Source organism: Anas acuta, chromosome 8 (genome assembly GCF_963932015.1).
Source record: "Anas acuta chromosome 8, bAnaAcu1.1, whole genome shotgun sequence".
Lineage (NCBI taxonomy): Eukaryota > Metazoa > Chordata > Aves > Anseriformes > Anatidae > Anas > Anas acuta.
Window position 1 is genome coordinate 380,453 of NC_088986.1, and position 25,214 is coordinate 405,666.

At 35.8% G+C, this 25,214-nt stretch overlaps 1 protein-coding gene across 3 annotated transcripts in view; it reads right to left on the bottom strand.

Moving 5' to 3' along the window:
- TNNI3K (TNNI3 interacting kinase) overlaps positions 1 to 25,214 on the bottom strand; it is a 76,233-nt gene that overhangs the window by 48,162 nt on the left and 2,857 nt on the right. The window contains exons 1-10 of one of the 3 annotated variants that reach the window (XM_068691198.1): positions 20,880 to 21,052; positions 20,174 to 20,282; positions 17,575 to 17,660; positions 15,936 to 16,033; positions 14,489 to 14,599; positions 2,970 to 3,068; positions 1,637 to 1,775; positions 1,214 to 1,358; positions 1,018 to 1,122; positions 305 to 399 (exon numbers count right to left, since the gene is read on the bottom strand). In XM_068691198.1, coding sequence (XP_068547299.1) covers positions 305 to 399; positions 1,018 to 1,122; positions 1,214 to 1,358; positions 1,637 to 1,775; positions 2,970 to 3,068; positions 14,489 to 14,599; positions 15,936 to 16,033; positions 17,575 to 17,660; positions 20,174 to 20,282; positions 20,880 to 20,919 — 1,027 coding nt within the window. In that variant the 5' untranslated portion in view covers positions 20,920 to 21,052. Of the gene's footprint in view, positions 1 to 304; positions 400 to 1,017; positions 1,123 to 1,213; positions 1,359 to 1,636; positions 1,776 to 2,969; positions 3,069 to 14,488; positions 14,600 to 15,935; positions 16,034 to 17,574; positions 17,661 to 20,173; positions 20,283 to 20,879; positions 21,060 to 21,685; positions 21,828 to 25,214 lie in introns of those variants that run through there. The other 2 variants (XM_068691199.1, XM_068691197.1) reach the window with 2 other exon arrangements.

Consider the following 25,214-nt stretch of genomic DNA (forward strand, 5'->3'; position numbering starts at 1 on the left):
TACCAGCCCTAGCAAAATAATACTTTGGCCCAATTCTTAGACCTGCTTAGAAGTCTAACTATGGGAGAATCACTTTACATCACGTTTTACTAGTCATATACAAGCTGGCATATCCTCACTGAACTCTTACCATTTTTAAGCCTGTTTGAAAATATATTTTAAAAAAATTCAGATCTCTCTGAGAGGTAATTGGATGCTGATCATTGAATTACCATGTTAGTTACCTTGGATATCCTGTGTGTGTATGGCAATTTTTTTTGGTGCTGGTATATGCACTAATACACAATAAAGATGAGGATGTTACCTGTATGTCCATCTCTTCCCTGGTGATTTATGCTTACAACATTCTGGTCAAGAAGAAATTTCACAAGTTCTATGTTCTTTCCATAGGTACAAGCACTGCAAAAATGAAAGAAAAAGTGAATGCTACAGTCCATGAGAGGACAAATACTTTGTGTAGCCAAAGATTTAAAAAGAATTACAAAGAGATAAAAATGGCGTAACAGAATAAAAGATCCTTAGAAATGCAAATGCATGATTAATCCACCAAAGCAAATATGTTCATGTCTGTTGTTTCATAAGCATTCTAATTATTGTATAAATTAATAAAATCAGTTTTTCAAAGTCCTCTTATATAACACTTTGCAGTCTCACAGCATTGTAACCAAACTGTGTTCTACCACCTCATTTCTAGGTTAGAATATCTAGAACCCAGAAGGTTTCTGGGAAGAACTCCAGTCAGCTTCCAAACTTGACAGAAAGAGGAACTATTATTCATATAGATGTTGGTGGACCTGATGCTCTTCCTACATTTCCTTCCCTGCCTTGCTCCTTGATCACAGTCTGGTTGTACCTCTTAATCCATGTCCTCTCCTGTATGTCAAGACATAAACGTAATATCCATGTTGAGCTCACTTTGTTCTTCACCTGGCTGGTGAGATGCTTGTTATTTCAGGTGTCGCATTGCATGCATCTAGAAATGCTATTCTATTGACAATGGTATTTTAAATATCTCACCTGTGGAAAGCCGTTTCACTGAATATATTTTCTTTAGTGAGACTTTCTGTTCCTGAGAGCTGAATTATTTCCTTTACAACTTCAAACTTTCCATTGTAACAAGCACTGAAGATGAAGTCAGTAAAGAGTTGTTAACAATGCCAACTTTTTAATTAGGTCCAAGCTATGTAAAACAGAGCTTTTCCATATGACTCACAGATGTAAAGGTGTGTCTCCATAGATATTAACCACATGTGGTTGAACTTCAAAACTGCTCTGGAGTAAGAATTTTACTATTTCATGGTGTCCAAATCGACAGCAGAAGTGCAGAGGAACATGATCTTCGTTGTCTTGAGCATTCACTGTCATTTGAGCCAGAAAGAAACCAAACAAAATATTTTATACTTAACATAATTTGTTCAGAATATTCAATAATACTTTATGTCTATTGCATACACATTATGAAAATCTCTTCTACTAAAATATTGTTTTATATTTTGTTTTGTTTTGTTTTGTTTTTGTTTTGTTTTATATTTTTCCTAAATAAGTGTTAGGAAATTAAATTCAAATTCAAGACTCAAGACTTGATTATCTATAGAATACCATGTTAAAGATGATTTTTAAAAATATCTTTTCTTACCATCAGCTTTGCTTCCCTCTTCCATCAAGAGCTTTGTAATATTGAGAAAGCCTTTGGCAGAAGCTAAATGGAGAGGTCTGTCTCCAACTTCTCCACTTGCATTCACATCAGCTCCAAATTTTAGCAAGAGATGAGTTACCTAATTAGTTCATCAAGATTAATTAAAATATCATATGAAAATAAATCTTTTCACAAAATCAGATGGAATATTGCACTGGATAATACTATATGTAGGCATCTAATCAAGACTGTGATTATTTTTTCAAAGTGGTTTATGGCACATAAAGAAACTAATCTTTCAGACCAACATACAAGGAGCTTCTTAATGTTACTGGATGATGAGGTACATGTATATGAAAAGAAGTATCTCAGGAACACATCCATGGTTCACACCTTGCTGACATTCAACCACAGAAGTGGAACGTTTTCAATCATGTGAATCTGGTCTCTGTTCTTTCAAAAGCTTTTCCTATAACTCTACAATGCACTCCGAGTAACATGTCGCTGAAATGAAAAATAGATTCTACCTAGGGCTCATCTTTTGTAACTTGAAAATGGCCCAGAGTACATGCTTTTAGCCAAAGAAAGGTATGGGGAATGACTTACATAAGCCAAAATAGACCCATTATTACATTTGACATAAAAGAACTATTCAGGGCAAATGAATGGATTGCTACATTAACCATATATGAACAACACTTCAGTACAAGAAGAGAATTAGAAGATTGGATGCCAGCTTTGGTCAGTTTTTGAGATAGTGTTTCAATAAGTTCATGGTCTGTGTGAATGAAACAAGCACATTTGAACTTGTTATACGCACCATACTTCATGAAAAATCCATCTCTCTAATCTATATTTTTTCCATGAACTTTAAAGTGTCCATAATTAAATTTGTGAATTTTAAGGAAAACCAATAGAATTGCCATTCAATTATTAGTAGGTAATGATATTGACCTCCTTAGAGAGACTTAAGATAGTGTACTCACATTACATTCCTTATGAAATCTCTGAAATGTGGGATGAGTAAGAGTCAAATTAAATGTGTCTATGGGTCCAAGCCTGTTATAGGTTAATGGAGCTGTCTAGATAATCATTTGTTTCAAGAGACCCAGAGGGAAGATACCAATTTTTGTATGGTCTAGCGTAGAGGACTAAAGTGTAGATATTTCCTGTTAATATTCAGACTCTAGAGCAACCAGGAATTGACTTCAGTACATGAGCTCTTTTCATGGTAGGTCCCTCTTAAAGGTAAAGTAAAAATATCTAAGAATAAACCTGAAGTTTTCTGGAGTATTCCAACACTCAACTTTCAGAAATTGCTCCACTTAGTTACCTGTTCATGCCCATAATATGCAGCAATATGCAATGGGGTGAAAAATACTGCATCCTGAACATTCACATAAGCTCCATGCTGCAAAAGAATATCAACAGCCTAGAAGGAAACAGATAGAAAATTCCAGTTAGAAGCACTATATACATGAGGTCAGCTAGTAAAACAAGATTTCTAATCCTTACATCACCAATTTAAAAAGAAGCAAAAAGCCCTAAACAAGCAAGATATAAAAGTGAAGAACTATGTATAAAGTGTAAAAGTGATTAATTTACAGTACTTTATCTGAACACTGAATGTCACTGATGCTTTATAAATTAGCCTGAAGATGTTTGCCAGTAAAAAACTTGAGTTGCAAAGCCAAAGGCACAGAAACGAGTCTGTTCTTTAATTTTCTTTTAACCATTATGAACAAAGAGCAGTAAACATATCAGAGTTTTCAGAAGTAAATAAAACAGAATGAAAGATCCTTTTAAATGTAAATGCATGCAGGTAAATCCTCAAGCATAATTCCCTCATTGTGTAAAGATTTCTTTGTATTTTAGAAGATAATAGCCCTTTGGCTTCAACATATAACCTTAAGCATTTTCTTTCAAATTATCACTTTTTCAACTTTCAGGAGACCAATGTTGTCATAAACAGCTATTAATCATCAAACACTGGGTTTCTGAATAACTGTCAAAATAGAAGTCTGAAATGAAACTGCCTTGAATTCTTTATTGAAGCTTAAAAAGCTGCTAATCTATCTTTTTCTTTCTTTCTTTCTTTCTTTCTTTCTTTCTTTCTTTCTTTCTTTCTTTCTTTCTTTCTTTCTTTCTTTCTTTCTTTCTTTCTTTCTTTCTTTCTTTCTTTCTTTCTTTCTTTCTTTCTTTCTTTCTTTCTTTCTTTCTTTCTTTCTTTCTTTCTTTCTTTCTTTCTTTCTTTCTTTCTTTCTTTCTTTCTTTCTTTCTTTCTTTCTTTCTTTCTTTTCCTCCCTCCCTCCCTCCCTCCCTCCCTCCCTCCCTCCCTCCCTCCCTCCCTCCCTTCCTTCCTTCCTTCCTTCCTTCCTTCCTTCCTTCCTTCCTTCCTTCCTTCCTTCCTTCCTTCCTTCCTTCCTTCCTTCCTTCCTTCCTTCCTTCCTTTTTCTTCATATAAGGGAGTCTTTATGAACACTCAGTGGCTCACAACATGCATTATCTAAGCAGTTCTCTGTACCATTCTGATGAAAATGTTTGAGTCTAATGATAGTGAAGGCTGCTGGACTGTGAATCACCCACAGTACAGTAGTAACTGGGCAACACCTTCCTAGCAGTCTAAAGAAATCACAAAGAAGGGGCAATAGCCAGCTTATATGCTTATATTCATACCTGTATCTCCTCATTGAGACTTCTGTTGATCATGTCATTTAATGCCAGCTATGATGATGCACATTTCTGTCAACTTGTATCTAAGCTGAGACCACCAAACCATTTCACACACGCAACGATGTGGCTGGTCCTTTAAATCCATGTCATTCTCAAGTACTCAGAGAACTATAACCTGTTAATACGCAATATTGGTGTCCAGGGATTATTCCTTTACACAATTTAAATTTATTTTTTTTCCGTATGACTGACAATACATTTTCTGTGTGAGGTCCATTCCCTGATATACTCAGGTTTGCCTGTTGCTAATTGATTTTAACTATTTTGTTATGATGACAGCTGTAAGCCTCCCCTGGAAATAGCACCAAAATCCAATTCTGTTTCTTCAAAACCCAGGGACCTCAACAGGATAGAAAAAGGCCCAGTGGATTACAGAAGAGACCTAAGTGTTTCAAGGACTAAGCCCTTATACTGAAAGCAGACCAGGGGAGAAAACAATTGCTATATCTGTTGTCCCGTGGAATTATTCTTCAGCACCTCAGTACTAACAGGGAATGCTGGACATCTTTGTCAAATAGCATTCTTCAGAAACTAAAATATCCTGGGAGCGTATGTGGTGGTACAGCATACTAGGCAGGGATAGACATACTTCCGATGGGAATGGGATAAACAGTGAGCAGCATTCATGAATTAGATTACAAACAAGTCCCAGAAGCTGATGCTTATATTTGGCTGCTGTGGTTTTACTCCAGGAACATATGAGATCTGAGCACATGCAAGTAAGCAGGCAGAAAACGGCAAGAGGAAAAGGACTCCCAAATGAAGGCAATCCTGGAGATGAGAAGTATCCTAAGCAGCCATAGCCAGACTCTGTGTCTACAGAACTAAAAACTAAATTGTCAATTTAGATTTGTAGTCAACATCAAAGTACAGATTAAAAAAAAAAAAAAAAGATAGAAGAAAGATCTTTAACCTCTCAATGCCTCACTGTGACTGGGTGCAGTCAGTACAGAGCTATCAGTGCAGATCTACCAAGTTTAAGTCTTGCCTGACCAGCCTGCCTGTGCTCTGTGATAAAACAAGCAGGTTTGTGGGTGAGGGGAGAGCAGTGGCTAAGTGGCTAAACAACTTTTAGCATTTACTTTGACTTCATCATGGCTTTCAACAGTACCTCCCAAATATTCTTGTATCAAAATTGAGATGTTATGGTATAATTGGATGCAAAACTAGCAGGGTAAAAAAAATGGTTCTGAGAAAGAGATCATTGTGAATTTAATAATTTTAAAATGTTGCATTTATTTTGACTTCTAGCTTAAAAATGAGTTATGTCGATTTGTTACAAAGAACACTTGGGCAGAAAGCAAAGACATTGCAAATGTCTCACTGTTTTCAGGGAAGATAGTATCACCAGGTTAATAAAAGCTGCCTGAGTTACAACTCAATACTTCTTCACTGGTGTTTGCTGAACATCTTGTGCTCCCATTCATTGCTGTAAAAGGTGTCCTTCACTTCAATCACCATCAGTTTGCTGGTAGCTGTTACAAAGGCTGTGAAATTCAAAACCTGTGAGTTCTATCCCTATTTGTACCTGGTTGAAACTTCAGAAAGAGACAAATACTGAAGAAGATCTTTGATTCCCCATTATCTTGCAGGCATATGTATGCCATGTGAGATTTATTTTATTTATTTATTTATTTATTTTTCCAGAGAAGCTGTGCATGCCTCATTCCTGGAAGTGTTCAAGGCCAGGTTGGATGGGGCTTTGACCAACCTGTTCTAGTGGGAGATGTCTCTGCCCATGGCAGGGGGTTGGAATTAGATGACCTTTAAGGTTCCTTCCTATCCAAACCATTCTGTGATTCTGTGATTCCAGAATCATTCTGGAAAGTTCTGAAAAATTATTGTCAGGTAATACAAGCAGTTGGGAAATGAAGCATTAGCATATAATGAAGGAAATGAAAGAAGAACTAGAGGACATTGAAAAAGCGTTTAGACTCACATAAATTTATTTTTTCAAGGCTTCTTAAACTATCTGATCTTACTCCCACTACTAGTAAAATTCAAGTGAAGATGGGAAGTGACAAAATTGCTGAAATAACAGCTGAATTGTGAATGGTAAGTGGTTTATTACTGTAGAAAATTTATAAGATGGGACTATCTCCATTATCCTCAACATATCCTTGCTACAAAAACATTTACACTTAAAATTCTCAGGTTTGCAAGTTGCAAAAATTAAGTAGCATTGGTTCATCCTGCTTGCAACTCTCAGTCCAGTTCACACATCCAAAGATGTTGTAATCTCAGAATGACAGCTTTTATTTACAAAACAAAATAGGCAATGATACTGGATTTCCAGCATGGTAATACTGGCTAACACATACACGTGCATGAGGCACATGCATTATTTATTTGGCAAAGACCTTCCTGGGCTGGAAACATTTAATGTTTGCAAAAATACCTGAGTTAATGAGAGATTTATTAAACTTATTTGGTAGCATTTCTGATATGGTTTCCAGCATATTTTATAAATTTTCGTTAAATTTTCATTCTTCCTATTGAGAATTCCAATTTCCTTTAATAGATAAAGTAAGCAAACAGCATAGTTTTGGTGAAGTAAAATATTACACTAAATCATAGAACAGATGAAATATTTATATACCACATTGGTTCAAATGAGTTGGAACATTTCATTCATGCTGATGGCTTCGAGTATCCTCTTTTTAGAGAACTGCTAGCTGTAATTGTTTCAGGTGTGTTGATGGAATGAAAGCCATAGACTGATTCTTCAGTAAATTGGGGAGCAGATCTATTTTTTTTCCCTACAGTTTCCTCTATTTTTCTCTTAAATGTAGTCAGCCATTTTCTGTAGTCAAAGATGCTACAGAATGGATTAGGTATGTACCTCTGCTATTTATTTATTTAATTGTATGAATAACTATTAAACTTATTGAAATCAGGGAGATAACAAAATTCTATTTTCTCTTTCTTAAATTTATTCTATGTGTGTGTGTTTAAATCATTCCATATTTCAATTAATATTAATGAAATTCTGGACAAAATAAGCTATTTAATCTAGCAAAGGAGATTTTTGGCTGACAGACAGTTTCAAAACTCTATAGAGAAAGAAACAAATAAAAGCCTGAACTTGAACTATAGATCTTCAGTTCCCAGCTAAGCCAGTGAACCAAATGAATAATACAGAGTCCTATTCAGCTTATGGAGAATACTTCCAATAAAGAGCTGATCACTCCCAAGGAAGAAATCACGGGCTTTTCAAAACTGTTCACAATAAAATTTTCTTATCAAGGTAATGGTCGTATCCATGTAGGATACTCAGCATCTTGGTTTTTCAGTAAGCTCAATAGAAGCTAAAGACAGGAAACAAATAGCAGGACTTCCACTGACATTTGCAAGATAAGGCCAGATATGACAAAAACAACTGGAAACCCCAATGCAGAGAAGAGTATTTTGTATTTCCCACTTATTTACTTATGTGTCTTAAGGATCTTTTTATAAATATGTATTTACTCAATGTTTTTTTTGCATCCTCTACTTATATTAGCATCTTTTTATTTTTATTATCTAAATGTAATATTATTAAAAGGATTTATTCCTGATAGAAATGCACTGTAAGAAAGGAAGCTCAGTCTTCTTAGCTCTGGAGGAAAATGCAAACAGAAATGTAGGGCAAACATAACAAGAGAATGAAAAGAATGATGGAAAAAAAAAGTGGCCTTTTCCAAGGACAAATGGCTTGTGTTTTAGAAAACAACATTCTCTGTACTGGCAACACAAACCAATGAGTGCCATTAATGTGAAGTCTTAAACAAGATTTAGTATTAGTTCATGGTGTACATATGCATTTCTTTATATATATTGTAGCAATAAATAAATTTACTTTTGTTCAAATAGTACCTAAATACTATATTACCTGGATTGGAAAATGTGGGAATTTTGTATACAGTATTTACTTCACACTTAGGACTGAAAACATGACTTTTCACATTATTAAATATTAAAACCTGGTCATTTCCAGGCAGGAGTGGTGCCAAGGTATTCCCCTTTGCATGTCTTACTAACATGAGGTCTTCTTTTAAAACACTTGGGAAGTTCAAATTATTTCTGTTTTGAGGCTGTCTCTATGATACTAGCACAATAAAAAGCAGTCTGACTTTTAATCAATATATGGTTCTCATTATTTTTATTTAATATGTCTATTGCCTACCAAATGGGTCTAGCTTTCATATTGTTCTGTTTCAGTTTTATTGTTCTTTACATATCCTTTATTTTTATCTAATTCCCAGGATACTGGGATTATAAAGCTCAGTGAGCTCCTGTATTTTTACCTAACAGGCACCAATTTTTCACACAGGTCCAATCATACTTATTATCCTTCTCTATCTTGGATCTCTGTTTTCAAGGGCATGTTGAGCACTTGCCCCCACAAATCTATAACGAAAGAATGAGCTCCAAGGCAACATGCAGAACAGTTTTTTCACAACACTGAGACACATGTGCTTTATCATCCCTCTAATATTTATTTTAGAAGTTGGAAATGGATACCTTTAATCACCAGCTGAACTTTAGAGCTAAACTTGTGTACATAAGTATTCTCAATAGCACCTCTTTTGCAAATATATGAAAATTATTCATGAACGTTTGTCCAAATTCAGAACTGAATTTCATTTACCACGGAGCTCATATAATGGCATAAAATGAAATGGTTTCAGTCACAAGGACAAGAGAGGAAGTTTCAAATGGGGATATTGTGATCAGCTTCTGGGCTATTCAGCCACTGTGTATACCAGTACATCAGTAGAAGCCAGGGCACAACACCATGCATCTTTGGCCTCTGTGCTTCCTTGCGTACCCTTTAATTTGTCAATAAGTCTATCTTTTAATACTTCAAATATCTACCAGAAAGTATTATGCCATACAGTATTTCATATAAATTTGGGAGTAATACTGTCACATCAAATAATCTTTGGTAGCTACTATAAGACTTTGTATGAACACTTAAAAGGTTTTATAAAGGGTAGGTCAGATGAGAATTTTCCATCTGCCTCACACTTATTACACTCAAAGGCCCAGAAGTGTACATGGTAACCAAAAGCTCACTTTAGAAGTGGAATAAATTCAGACTTTGGGATGACTGACCTGCACTTTTAGCAAAAAAAAAATACCCAGACCTGAAGAAGCAGCAACCCGAGTGCCTTAATAATATGAAATTAGCATATTGTGCATCCAGGTTGGAAACCTGAGGTTGCAAGACAGTCATTCTTTGCATTGGCTGGAGCTGGGTCAGCGAAGAGGTTTCTGTTGTTGCTGTGATTGTTCCTAGGAATCATAGAAGTTAAATTGTGTTTTCTACTGATTGTCAGTTGAACTGCATTCATCTCTCTTTGTATCTGCTTATGTAGTTCTTCCAATAATTGCAACATCATCCAGATTCCATCACATTCAACATCTTTAGACATAATACATTCATATTTATATTTATCTTAAAAGACTGTGATTTGGAATGCTCCTGAGATTACCATAAGTAACCTATTCACTGTAAAATACCATAGTATTACCAAGTATACATCAAACTAAAATCTACATGGAAGGAAAACACAAATACTTAGAAAATGCATAAACGTTTGCATTTTCAGTGAATGTACTACAACCACTTTACTTACTACAATGGCAGTACCTGCCACAGTCTGCAGACCTTAGGCCAGCTTTATCACAAAAGGATTTATTCGATGGTCAGTCTCAGCACAGCTGGAAAAGTAGCAGCTATTCAACTGACAATAACCATATGCTGAACATAAGGTATCTGAACACCTCTGTGGAAGATGCCCTAAGAATTCATGAGATATGAGCACAGCAGATTTTCAGTTTTGATGTCAGTATCAACAAGTTTGATTTCTGTTTAATACAGCATAATGAATTTCTTGCTTTATGTATAGTGTGATAATTACTGTACAGAAGTGTACATATGGATGTCTTACAGAGCTCAGAGTTGCCTGCCAAGCAAAACAAACACTACCAATTAGGTCATGAACTTTTCAGTATCCTTCAACTACAACCTTCAGTATCTTTCAACTGCAAAACACGTAAAACACTTTCAGATGTTATAAAAGCCAGCATGTGATGTAAAGTCTCTAGGAATAAAGGCTAGTATACAAACATAGGGACAGCCTATAATACTTTTATGTTAAGAGTGACCTTGAGGAGAGCAATTCAGTACTCAACAGCAGCTCTAGAACAATTTGCAGACATGACAAGACATGTTGTCCTCAAAGGGCAAAACCAGAATACCTGTATTTGAGAGGACTTCAGCTTTCAAGGACACTTTTTGCTATGCTGTTTCACTGTGAGGTAGGGACTCGGCTTACATTACTCAGGTTAATTGGCCTTTTCAGGAACAACATTCACTTGTACGTCTGTACTAGATCCCATACAGCAAGCTACATTAGTGGTCCATATTTTAGTCTTCCTTCGTCCTGTGTTTTACATCTTGCCTTTCCTAGCATTGTAAAATGAAGCACAAGGTTGGAGGAAATATAACTTAACTTTAAAACACAGTGAATGCCTCACAACTCAGCAAAATGGAAAAGCTTTTATGCATACACAACTATACAAATATGTCCAGTCTCTCTCAATACATGTTGTTCATGTTTGTCAGCATTGTTTAGGTCTGAAGACTACATTAACATTGCACACAAGAAAACTGAGTTCAGGTAATACAATTCTATATGGCTTATAGAAAGTTTGGGTATGAAGTATAGCTGTAAATGATAGTAAACTTTTATCTCTTCATGCCATACTGTACTTCTTTACTTAGACATATCTTTATCCCATAATGGTTTAAAAACATGTCCTTACTGCAGCAGATTTTGCCATAGCATAAGGCTCTTACTCAGTTTGTGACTTGAAGGCAGAATATTTTGTCAGTGAACACATCAACTGTGGGCTCTGGAAAGGACCGCATAGAGAAGGAAAAAAGGTAATGTCTGAAATGAATCATAGTTTGCTGTTAGTAGTGGATCAGAATATGTCGCTCTCAATCGTCAGAAACAGCAGAAATATGCCAGAGACAGCCCCTGTGCTGAGAAGTTAGCTTCTGTGGGTAATGACATACCTTTTCTCATCTCATTGGAACTCACATGCAGAACAGAACAAAATAATCTCATTTCCTTTTGTTTTGCTTCTAGTGATGACTGCTGTAACCAATAGTTTTATTACATAATTGTTAAATTGTTCTCACTTTCCAGGGACAAAAAAGGAGACTGGAGAATAAACAAATACAATGGCACCACTGAAATCCAGAGCAAAATACCTATTAAGTGGCATAGTTGACCTTTCATTTATGTAGTGGCATGCTTACACAGCCTTCTGCAAATATCATGCAGAACTCCCACACCTGCAGCCTTGGCATCAGAACACTACAAACCAGTGATCACGTACTCATCGGTGCTGGAAGGGCAAGGACATTACTTCAGGCAGTGATAAATGCAAGTCTATGCGACTAAGTCTTTGAAAAAAGAGCTGTTCATAGGACTATTTAAAAAACATGACCCTCAGCTAGCATCAAAATCCCATACAGTGAGTTTAGCCAAAACTAGACACATGGTATCGCACTAGCAGATCTCAGTACAAGACTCTGCTTTACAAATATGACAGGAGGCAGCAATTAAAAACAAACAAATAACAACAACAACAAACCCAGCTACAAAAGGTACTTGTTATGAATAGCTCTTTTAGGACACAATGAGGTACTAAACTTGTGCTGATTAATAAACTTAGTTGACAAGTACAGAGTATGGGGAGGAAACCTCTCCTATTCAGATAATATTATGAGATAAAAAGACTATTTTAAACAATTTTTTTACTGGTAACACATTCTATAGAATAATTTGAAGTCTTGAAACTCCATTAGAAAGTACAATTTCATTAATGATACGATATATCCTCCAGGTGAAATATAATTCCTTAAAAAAAACATTACCTAGTTACACAGTCCATATTGGAAATACTAAAGAAACACTCCATTAAAAAATAAAAAGATCATTAAAGGGTTAAGTTTCTGGTTAGCATCTCCATCATGTCTTGCACAAAACAAACAGATATGGTGTTTTTTAAACTATTTTGGTAATAGGATACACAAGGAAGAGTTCCATTAAATGATTACAAAAAAACACCTTTATGTCTACTTGAAGGGAATGACATCACATGTGAGGTTAGGGATGTAATGCTGCAAGGTAAACACACATCCTTTCCCATTCTCAGCTTCAGTTGTGTACAGGCATACAGAGGAGCCTAGTTCTTCCATCCCAAAACTTTAACCTTCAAAATATGAATTATTAGCCAGCCCTGTTAACACGTTTCCTCACTTGCAGACAAACAGATGCTATAGATTGATTTGTCCCCTGATCACTGTTAGAGTTGTTGACTGAAACACTGAAGACTGACAGGTTTTTAATTGAATTCTTTGGTGTCCATCTGTAAATTGTGTTAACCTTCTTTCCATTTAATCTTCATCATATACACAGGCTCTCTACAGAACGCAAGGTTTCTTCAGACTAGTCAGAGACAGTAAGTCAAAGAAAGAAAATCTAAACGGTCTAGATTAAGAAGTATTACGGTTCCTCAGCTGAACTTCAGTAGCTACTCTCATACATTCTTACACCAGGTACTTACGTGTTGGCAGATTTCTTCAGACGGTATAGAAAATTTCTAGAGTTATCATTTCTCCAACAAAACTGTTTGAAAAGAAATGTCTTATCTCCATTTCATTCAATATAAAATTATTTAACTATTTATAGCTACATATGTGTAATAAACAGTGTGTACATCTGTATAATCTGACTGAGAATGTAGCAGAAGAGATGGCTTTCTTTATATCAGTAATCTCAGTAACTGTGGTAACTTGTGTGTTCATAAAACATACATTCTTTCTTGCCATGCACATACGTGTAAGTTCTTTTTCGTTCAAAACTACAGCCACTTTTTGTTCCAGTTATCCAGCTGAACTCTTATATTGGAAGTGCAATTATAAGTCTACGACGTAATACTAAATTCACAGCTTAAAGCTGGTTATTAATATCATCTATATTTCCTTCTTCATAGTTAGTTACTTTTTTCTTGCATTTCTTGCTTATCTCTCTTCAAAGAAATCTGATGTTTCTGTCTTGTTGAATTAGTCTAGCACTCCATAAAAGTCCAAACTTACCAAACAGAAGACAAAATCTTTGTTTGCTTAAAGGACCCAAAGAAGATAAAAATTAAAATACCCACATTCATACATATGTTTTATAATAAACCCTTCATTACCAAAGTAATTTTGCACACTCAGTACTTCACAAGGTTAAAAAAATAATAAATTACACTGAGTGAGCTGTTGCCAGGGTGACAGAAGTGAGATATAAAAAATGACTGAACTGAGGTGGTAAATGAAAAGAAAACAGTTTCATGACTGACAACATGTCTAGAAAGGAGAGGGCCTGATTATAGGTATTCAGGGAATCTCATCCCTCTCTTCATTCCTGTACTCCCCAAGAGAAAGGCTTCTTGGGACAACAATGGAGATGGGAGTCTCCAACTGACAGGCGACTTACCAGTATGGGTGTCTGAGATTTGTGCTACAAATGACTTACCCTGATAATAGTTTTCTCTGTACTAAGCTTAAACAGCTCTAAACTGAGAATCCCTCTCCCCTTTCGAAGTAAAAATGTCAGAGATGTGGAGCAGAGCCTGTGAGACCTAGCAGAGGAAATAAACCTCTTTTATTGTGCTTCTTTCACACTCAGAGGGACAGCATTTCTAAGCCTCAGCCCATATCCAGGTTCAGGAATTCTGACACGTATGAATGACAACGTTTCATCATGTATCTATTGGTTAATGCTTCTGATATTTAAGACAATGTTGTTTATTGCCAAGACTTTAAAGATATTTTTATTAAAGTAAGAGATGTACAAACAGATCTAGGCCCTTTGGGCATATATGTTCAATGTAAAAATCAATATACAGATATGTTTTTCCCCAAAATGTACATAAATAAATAAATAAATAAATAAGCTATACTAAACCAATTCTGAGTTTTGTTTTGAATAGTATCAATCTCATACAAAATGACTTCCTAATATTGGCACTCACTCATATCATTTCCTGTACACAGGAGTAGAAACATACCTCATGATGACCAGCTATTGTGGCAATATGAAGGGCTGTCAAGGCTCCATATCCAACTTGCTGAATATCAGCTCCACCATGCAGCAGTGCTGTTACTAGTTCTGCATTGTCCTAAAAGGTATGCATGTAAAACACTATTTCTGGACTCAGGTATCAAACATACTCACAATATCAAACACATTCTTCCAGGTATAACAACAGCAATGGGAACTATCAAATAATAGTGATAAAGTCATGCTTGAGAAAATGTTAACACATTTAGTTAATAATTTCTCCTTTAAAAACAGTGAAATTAAGCACAGAGAATTAAAATGATTGGTCTGGTGGTAGAATTAATAGGAGAAGCCACACCATTTTTCTCACTATTACTTGTTCTAACTGAACCAAACAGAGCTATCATAATTTTTACTTCTTAGGGATCTATCTTCCATCATCATCCAGCCCAGAGAAGAGACTTCTCCAATTTTTATTCACTGTTTGCTAAGGAGAAGTGTACACAATGTAAAGACAAAAGAGATGCTAAAAGCTCCAAACTTACTTATTGCTCTCTTTCTCCCAGAAATAATCACTAAATGAGTTCAGGCCAAGAATGAATCAATGACAGAGAAACAGCAGTTAAAATATGCCTTTGGAAGTACAATATTTGTTCATACTGAAGTGGTTTTCCTATTGCCAGGAATTATTAGGAATTTATTTGTGATAATAATGGACAGCAAAAAGTTCATATCCCTTTTCCTATCAAATAGTTTTAGACACAGGTTGCATGTTATAAGTTATAAGGATTGAACAATGTAGTTTAGAATATAAACTCCTAAATTTGATCTTAGTTTGCTCTATAAAGCTAAATGCTTTTGTAGATCTGGAGCTAGTCTGTAGATGGATTAATTTTCCAGGATGCTCCATCTGCATAATAAGAATCATAACAACCCTTTTGAAAAAGGCAGTCTTTGCTCTGTTCCTTGCTACTGGTATTGTTGAGTCTTAACAGATGAATATAATGGTGAAGAAAATTAGAATTACATCGGCACATGAAACTTGAGGAAGAACAACAAAAAAGAAGCAAAAACCAGAGAAATTGTAAAATAGAGTCCTTTGAGATTATTTCTATTATTAAATAGTGTTAGTAATAAACTAGCTAGTAAAAAAATAGCTATAGTGTTAAAAATAATAATCCGCTATCCTGAGTTGCATTGCATTATTTAATCAATATTTCTAAAGCAACATCATATCCCCATGGATGACAGTGCAAAAATAAATGCTGATTTCCTGTACATGTGCTCTGTATAGGTTATTTTCCTGTTCATTGGAAATGTGAAATTGATATTTTCACTGGAAGTAGCAATTAAAGAGTTCAACTGGAGAGTTCAGACATCTCAAACTGCTCAATTCTGATTGCTTTTCATCAATTCTATTTGAAGTAGTTTACCTTCTATTCAAAATAGTTTACCTTGTAAGCTGCCAAGTGCAGAGCGGTAAATCCATTTCTTGTTAATCTGGATGGGCGCAGTCCTTTTAGCATAAGAGTTCTAATATGTGATTTGTTACCTTTAGAATGAAAATTGGAAATCAAAATTATTTACAGAAAAAACATGCAGGTGGGAGTAAGAAACATCAGTGTGAGTTTGAAAGCAAAGAGAAATAGGTAATAAAAATTTTGCACCCTTAAAATTGAATTAAGCACCACCTCCTTACACACTGGGACCTGGCCGTGAAGTGGCTTGCTGTTCATACTTCAATAAGAATTGGTTAAGGAAAGTTGAGCTTCTAAAGAAACAGAATCCTCTTTTAACATCCAGACTATGCTACAAAGAATTCCATTAATTAACAGATGCTTCCAGAAGCTCTGGTTTCTCAGACACATAACTCTACGTCCTTTCAGAAGTGAAGCTTTGGTCTCCCTCTGTACACAGTATTATTATAACAATGATACTTCTGATGGATGATAATGAATACCAGCTTGAGAAAGTAGCTTTATTCCTACTTTTCTGATGCAGTGATGATCTCAAAAAATGTTTTTCCTTCTGAATAATCATGACTATATTTAAGGACAATGTCAGCTGTAATAACTAAATGCTCACATACTCTAGCTAATTAATTAATAGTGTATGTTTTCTTAAACTTCCTCTCATCATTCCCACCAGTTACTCTAATGTTACCAAGTACTGATGTCATCTTTAGATATGATCTTGTACTCTCTAAAATTAAGAGTAAAGATCCACTTGGTGTTCAACAGTGCAGGATCCAGTCCTCCTTGATGATAACATCTAACTAAGATTGAGCAAATAATTTATGCATATTATTAGTACATATTTTGTGGAGCTGAAACGTTAGGGTAAAATTCTCTTTGCTTGTCCCAGCAAATGTAAAAAGTGCAAAATTGTTCATGAACTAATGGCTCACTAGGTGGATAACAAAGGAACAATGTGGGTTAGATTTACACGCTTAATTAAATTACACACTTAACGTGCATTTGTGAACATGCCGGAAGACATCATGCATTCTTTTCTTGCATACCCTGATTTGTTATCTGCAAAAATCCTATCAGCTGATATTTTTCAACAGAGCGTTTGAGTTATTCTTTTTATCACTTTAATATAAAATACATATATATACATTTTACTAGAAAAATGGCTATACATTGTATAAAAACACATGTAAAAAATAAATAAATGTGTTATGTATTGCAAAAAAAATAAATAAAAATTAAAACTAGCTCCCTATCCTGAAGTCTATGCCATGTACAGAATACATAATTGTAGAAAATACTACCTGATGAATATGGATGGATTAACTAATGAATATAGTAAGTAATTTTGAAATAATTGAACATTTGTAATAAAATATGCCACATTATCAGTCACAACTTCTCTTGGACTGAAGAATCAGTTACAACAAGGTTTGGTGTAACTTGATTCAACCAGCTTGGCAAATAGTGTTCCAATACTTGTGGATGCTTATCCAAGTGTCAGCAATGACAACACAAAGAAAGAAATTGACTGAAGATAAAATCTTCCTGACAGTTATTAGACAGAACAAATAATAACCTGGTAAATAAGATGCTTAATAAACATATTTCAGATACATACCCCCACATATGCAACATAAATGAAGAAGAGAAAGGCCATTTTCTGTGCGGTAATTTAAATTGACTTTGCAGAATGCTTCATCAGAGCTGAAGAAAAAGATTTTTACAGATGATTACTGTTTTCATCTTTTAGCATAGTTTCTTTCTTTTGGAAAACATTTAAAGGGAAATCTCAGTGGAATTTTGTGGAGACACAGTGCTGAATTTAGACCCAGTTTGCACTCTGTAAATATAGAAATACTTTACTGATATCAAGTCAGTAGTCCAGAAATATCTTTCAGTAAATTAAGTTAGTGGCTAACTTTGGTTGTTTTCTGAACAATAAAAAATAAAAAGCTTTTCAGGAAGTAAGTCTATGTTCTCCAAAAGATATCTCAGAAACAAAATAAAATCATTAAATATTTATATTTAAATATTTATATGAAAGAACTACAGAAGCACATACATTCCTTTAAATCTTACACATGTAGCTGTAACATTATTAAGAATTATACATAGGTTTTTCATTTCTGATAGCATTGAATGGAGCTGTCAGAATCCCCAGATTACTACTGTATGTGAATTATCAGCATTTAAGGTCTGGTTTCATCCAAATCCAGTCCTTCCTCTGAATCAGAAATACTGGGGCAAGAGAAGGGGTATTTGTTTTGGGAACGTTTGGTATTTTCAGACATGCTCAAGCATCAGCAATTAGGAGAACCAAGCAGTAGGTTTGTCTGGGAATCTGCAGACCTCAGTGGAAGTTTAGGAATTCTAGGTCTCCTCCTAATTCCTTTCGGAGGACATAATTGCATGTTTTAGAGAAATGAAATTCTCACTTTTTATTTTTAGGGTGGTCTTCTTAGTAAATCATTGTTTTACTAACTCTGAGATATAGGAATAGGATAGGGACAACTTTTATACAAGAAATGACAGGTGCCATGCTACTTGTAGATTGACTTTTATAAATTTACTTTTCACTATTGCAGCTGTGCTTCCCTGGGCTCCCCTCTCCCCTCCCCCCCCAAACAATTCACCCATTGACGTGTATATATTCCCTAAATGTAAAGTGGGGCTAATGAAATTTCTTTCCTCTGCTGGGCTTTGAAAAATTTGTTTTATTTACCTTCCAAATCTTTCATGGCAGGGATTTTAATAGCTACTTATTAGATTTCAATCAGGCAAATTAGCATCTTCTACTTATCTTCTAACAGCTATCCTGTTTCTTAGTCCTAACTTCTTCTAATAAATAAAACTTACTGGGGAGGAGGGAAGGGGGAATCACTTATTTTTTCTGATACTTCAGAGAAAAGAAGTTTTCAGAAAATAACCACTGTTACTGTAGAATTTTTTTTTTTTCTTTTTGTTTTTAATAGGCCAGTTTTGGATTACAGATATTTTAGAAATCTGTCTGGTTCCTGGCTAATAATAATAATAATAATAATAATAATAATAATAATAATAATAATAATAATAATAATAATAATAATAATAATGATAATAATAATAAAGCCTTGTCAGTACAACATAACCAGTGTCCACCATTTCTCTGAGCAGTGCTCTATATCTAAGAAGAGGAGTTTGGCTGATATCTTAAAGAGACTTGCTTCAGTTGGCAAGATGGACTGAGAAACTCTGCTGCAACAGATCTACTAGCCTTGAAATTGCTGTTTCTTGTTTCTTTTATCTAATACAGGAATTAAAGACTTTCACCTATATGCTATATCTCTATATGGTGTATCTCAATTTTGAGTGTATCGCAACTGTTTTGCTTTTCTAAAATAATGAGTACTCTGGCTACAGTTTGTAAAGATAATTACTAATAAACAGGCTTAAAATTAGGGAAGTGCTGAAGTATCTTACCGGATCATGGCCAAAATTGTCAGCATATTACAAAATCAAGCCCAATGACTTCCTTCAATTAACAAGCTCAAACAGTGACAGTTATTCTAGCTGAAATTGACCAAGATGCATAATTTGTATCACCTTTATTTATTTATTTATTTATTTATTTATTTATTTATTTATTTATGTTGAGTTTGTGATGTATTCTGATTAGAATCCTCTATTTTTTCAAGTGGCTTTGATATCTGAAATTATTTACCAGATAATTTTCTTAAATTAACTTATTCATAGTCAATGGGATGGGTGTTTTCTCTGTTTGAGCTTTTCAGGTGATGAACATGTAGGTATGTTATTTTGTTGGGTAAACACGGTTATTAGCATGTGATGTCCTGAGAAAGTGACTGCAGTTATGAATTTGAAATTCACTTCTGGAAGACAATCTGCTTAAGTGTTTAAGATTTTTTACTTAATTCCTGTTCCTGACTAAAGAAACACACAATAAAACTTAAAGTACATAATAAAATTAGACATACCATTAAATCTAATTTGTTTACAAAAGCATATAGATGTTTGCTACAAAATGTTGATTTAGTAATTAACAGCCACTAGTTCTGGTACTGTCCTGAGACTTTTACCCACAACTGTAAGGACATGTTCCAAGAAATACACTAAAGAACAGGCTCCTTCCATAAGAAAACACTTGAACCTCAAAATATTGTTTAATAGCAAATACTCATCTGAAAGGCATTCATAAGCAGGTTTCCTGAATATTTTACCTAAAAACATGCTTCAGTTCTGCCAGCTCCTTTTCTTTGATTTGCAGGTCATCTTCTAATCGTTCTATGATTATAGCATATGATTCACTAACTTTCTTCTTCCATTCATCTAGTAACAACAAAAAAAAACGACTCATGAAACCTTCAAAACATACAAAAACCAGGAACTGAAATCTGAATGTACCACTAACCAAAACACTAAATTTTAAACACACAATTATACGCTATTTCATATATTTTTCTATTGAAGTAAGAAAGTTTAATTACAATGTGACAGGCATGAAATCATTCTTGCTACAACCCACATATAGACCGATTTCATAGACAACTAATACATATGAATCCTTATCAGAAATATTTTTAATTTGTACAAGAGAAAACTTTAACTGTAGGTTGCGTTTTTCAATTCTTATTACCTAAATCTTAGCATAGACACACAGCATAGAAAGACCAAAGTTTTAAGGTTTTTCTAATGAATTATGAGTTAAATCAATACAATAAATTAAGCTAATATGATCTTACATGATAGCACAAAGACTTTTACAGACTGCATATATAATTTGGATTATTCAGTGTAAACTAACAATATAACACCTTATCCGTGAACTCAAGAGTAAATTAGCAATGAGTTATTTAATCAAATATGATTTGTTTCTTGTAGATGGAGGTATGGTATATTGTATTTAAAAAAGCCAACATTAATTACCAGTACAAGTTTGGGTTGGTCTAGATTTATAATTTCCCATTTGTTCAATGTATCTTCTTTGTTTCAGCAAAGTCTTGCAGTAATACGATTCCTTGTTCAAGAGCAGTGACAGTCCCACTGAAAAATACTTTGATAGTCTCTGGCTAAAAATAAACCCTGCGCCAAATGGAATGTCATGCAACAATGACACACAGCAAAGCAGTGTGTGCTGTCAAGTTTAAAAAAAAAAATAATAAAGGTACCTAATCAGCTTGTTTAAATATCTACTGTCTGTTTCAACAGAAATATTTGTGTCCATCTGTCGAATACCTAAAACTGGTGGGAAGGAGGTTATTTGACAGCTTGCTCCCAATTTTGTACAGAAAAAGGAATTTATGAAGCTGACTCCCAAGCATACTTTCAGGATCCCCAAGGCATGCTTAGTTTAAAGAGGCTAGAGATGATCTCAACTCTTAACATTAAAATGTATTGTAACATACAGAATGGCTTTGAAACTTCTGGGTATTATAGTCATGAAGTGTAAATTGTATCATATCAGAGAGTACTGACTTCTTGCACTTAAGTAATATTTGTACATGTTGCTATGCCAAGGAAGTCTCACTGAATTAAACTACAAAATGAGTTTGCTGTCAGGAATTCAGTATGTTTACTTGGCATTCTTCTGTCCTTATGTAAAGAACCACCACAGAGTTCCAGCCCCTTCACAACCACAGGCAGCATCAACTCGACAGGCTAACATGTCCATCAGACTGCTAATGAAAGACTTAGCCTGGAGAAAACTAGGCTGGTACCTCTTTCAGACTTACTAAGAATGAAGGAGACTCCTGAGTTTGTTGTGCTGCGGTTCCTGCTCCAGATAGTATTTCCCCAGAAATGGAGGAGGACGTGTCTGAGCTGCTTTCCTCACATTCCAAGCAGACCATGGACAAGGCAGCTGAGGGCCAGGATCTATATAAATACATAGATAAATGCTGTGCTCAATCTAATTTGTCCTGTTTGTTAGTATATTAGTTTGCACCCAATGTCACAAAAATATAGGAAAAAACATGATCCAGCTAGGTTAAACAGTGAACAGAGCTCAACACAAACACAAACAAACCGTGACACAATGAATCTAGACTGTGTGCACATCTGATTCTTCCTCTTAAGAACCAAAAAGAAGACTGATTAATTACAAAATAGTATTGCTTTTCACTCACATAAACTGAATCTCCTTGGTAATCTGGTTAGTTCAGGTGTGCTCATTTGTTGTTTACCCCCTTCATATCCGTTTACCTATGTTTCCTATCAAATGGAACCACTTTAAACTCATTTTCCCAGCCCATTTTAGGATTTATGCTGTTTTCTGTATCTGTCTCTTTTCCTTCTTTTATTGCTTTTTAAAATGTATTTGATATATACATTATGTATGTGTATGTTGATATATGTACGTATATATATATATGCATATATATGTCTAAAGTCTGTTGATTGACCTTGGCAACTATTCTGTTTAGTTTTCTGTTAAGGATTTCAGGCAAGAAGATATGTAAATATAATACACATACATAAAATCTTCAGCTTGCTGCATCCCTCTATAAACAAACTTGCACTCCTGTGATAGTTCCTGACACATCACGAGCTCATCCATTTATTTGCACTGATTTACACATAAAACCATGGATGTATTTCAGAAGACTTTGAACTGTTTTGACAATATGCCCTGTGATATGCAACCAAATATTTGCAAAAAGGCACCAGCCTCTCAACTGATACTCCCCATCCAGTTGCCAAGCAACCAGAAGAGCTGTAAATACAGCACAGCAAAGGGTGTCTGCTCTCCCGCTGCTTTTATTAGCTTAGTGATGTTTGTTTTTCTTCAAATTTCTGAAAGGCAGCCATGGCTGTGCAGCCCAAGACAAGTTTTCGGCCACCTCCCCTACCTGTTAGTGTGCTATGGTAAAAAGGCCTGCCAGGACACCCCAGCACACATCTATTTCCATGGTCTGGATTAAGGAACTCAGTGACAAACTTTTTTCTTTTTACATTAATGGAGGTTTCTGAGCATTTTGTGATTCATTCATGCAGGACACTTTCAATCTCAAGGAATTTTGCCTTAGATTGTCAAATAAGATAGATCTGCCAATTTCTTTGTCACCAGTGCTCTTAGGAGCAGCTCTGGAAGAGGGGCTGCAGCTGGAGCAGCCGCAGGTTGTCAAAATACCAAAATGGCCACCACTGCTACCTGCAGTTTGCCTGCCTGCCTCTCAGGTGTGTGAGGCTCGGCGTTTTCCACATTTCCACTGCGCGCGTGTCTGCGCTGCTGCATTTTGCCCTCTGCTTGCTTCTGTGCACAAGCGGTGTGGATGAAGGCAGGAAGGCAGCTGCACCAGCTTTGGATGTCTGGAAAGGCTCTGCCTTCAGCCGTACTGTGCTGGATCAGCCTACCTGCCCGCTGCACTCCCCCACACGCCAACAACCAGGGCTCTCCTAGCAGCCCCGGCCCTCGGGCAGGTGGCTGCCCCCCGGTGTCGGTCCTACAGCAGGACCGTGGAAGAACGGCCATGAGGCATGATCCAAGTCAGGAGAGGCATGCCTTGTTCCAGACTTTTCCAATACTGTGGATGAAAGCATTTTGGCTTTCACTTTTGCAAACAGCAAAAATATTGTCCTTTTTTGTAAAAGTCCGAGATTTACAAATAAAACCCTTGCAGCCAACGACATAAAAATACAACCCTCTCCCCACAGCCCTCTGAACGTTCCAGGACATGTCCTGTGGCTTGATTGCTGCATCTTCTCTGCCCTCACCGGGCTTCCCACACAGAGCAGCTGAGGACGATGCCCCAGCTGCCCGCTTGGCCTGGGTGAGCTGGTGAGAGATGCTGGGCAGCACAGAGCAGCGGGCGCAGCGTGGTGTGTGGGACTTGCCACAGTGCTCACTGCACGCACAGCTGCTCTGCAGAGGGGCTTGGCTTCGGCCTGTGGTCAGTTGTGGGCTTGGCAGCACAGTAGGAACCCAACTGGAAATTTGTCAGCTCAGGTAGAAATCATAGGATAGTCTGAAAAGGTCCATGGCAGCTCCTTGGCCCAGGGATCCCCCTTTGTTGGCTGGCTCTGGTGCTGCAGCTCCTGCTGCCCATGGGGGACATCCCGGGGCTGCTGTCAGTGCCATGCACAGCGCTGCTGTCTGCAGGCCTGCAGCTGATGGGGCACTGCTTAGAGGGAAAAGGCTTTTAACAGCATCTAAATGCAAGGCAAGGCAAAGTGAAGCAAAGCCAGAAGCATAAAGGTGAGGTGAGAGGTGAGGTAAGAAGCCATGGGCTGAAGAGCAGAAGATGCATTACACTACAACAGCATTGTAAAGTAATAGCATTTAAATTCCATGAGACAGACGTAAAATTATTGGCTTTGAAAGATGCAAATAACATGCGTAGTATTTATTCACTAATTCTTTCTATATCAGGAAGTTAGGGAAAAAAAATAATCATCAGCTTCTGTACTATACTTTTATTCACTGTTTGCAAATGTGAGTAGGTGAATGCTCATTCATAGAGACACTGGTTGAGAGTAACTCATAGGGATGCTCAGGGAAGATCAGCTTTTGACTGGAAACTATGGCAAGGGAGGATAATACGGTGAGGCAGTGGAGTCAACAAAACTGTTTAGTTCATCAGTATTACACTTCTGAAAACAATTAACTGGTGAATTCTTGAAACACTCACATCATTGTCCCTGAGAAGCAGTTGCAGAATAATTGAATATATGGGTAAAAAGAAAAATTAAAAAATGCAGAACCTGTTAACTGACTATTTGCAAACAAACAAAAAAGGAGTATCTACATCTACTATTGTGTTAGGCAATTAACATGTATAATTAACATCTATACAAGTAGCACTAATATGTCAAAAGCAATTTTTTTTTCAGTATGTATTGTATTCAAATGTAATATTTACAGAGTATTCAGGTGTACAAATTCATTTGATTATTTTTTAGAGGTTTTATTTCATTTTGCCTGTATGTTTGGAATGTGCAGCTGTCATGTCCAATCTCACAGGGTACTATGTGCAAAATTCTTTTCCCATTTCTGGGTTTAAGTGTCCTTCTTAGGAAGGCACTACAGGATGAAGTCTATTGTTATTTCAGATTAGTTAGAACATATTCATATCTATTATTTACTTAAAGAGGCTGTAAGCTGCTCCTGTACACTTCCATGTAATTTTGGTAACATTCAGATGTCACAGAAAATGAAATGGACATTAAAATAAAACATGTTATTACAAAAATAAAGCAGAAGGAGCTCTATAGTCCACATAGTGAAACGGGTGTTTTACAACAGCTTCCATGTGACAGTGGATT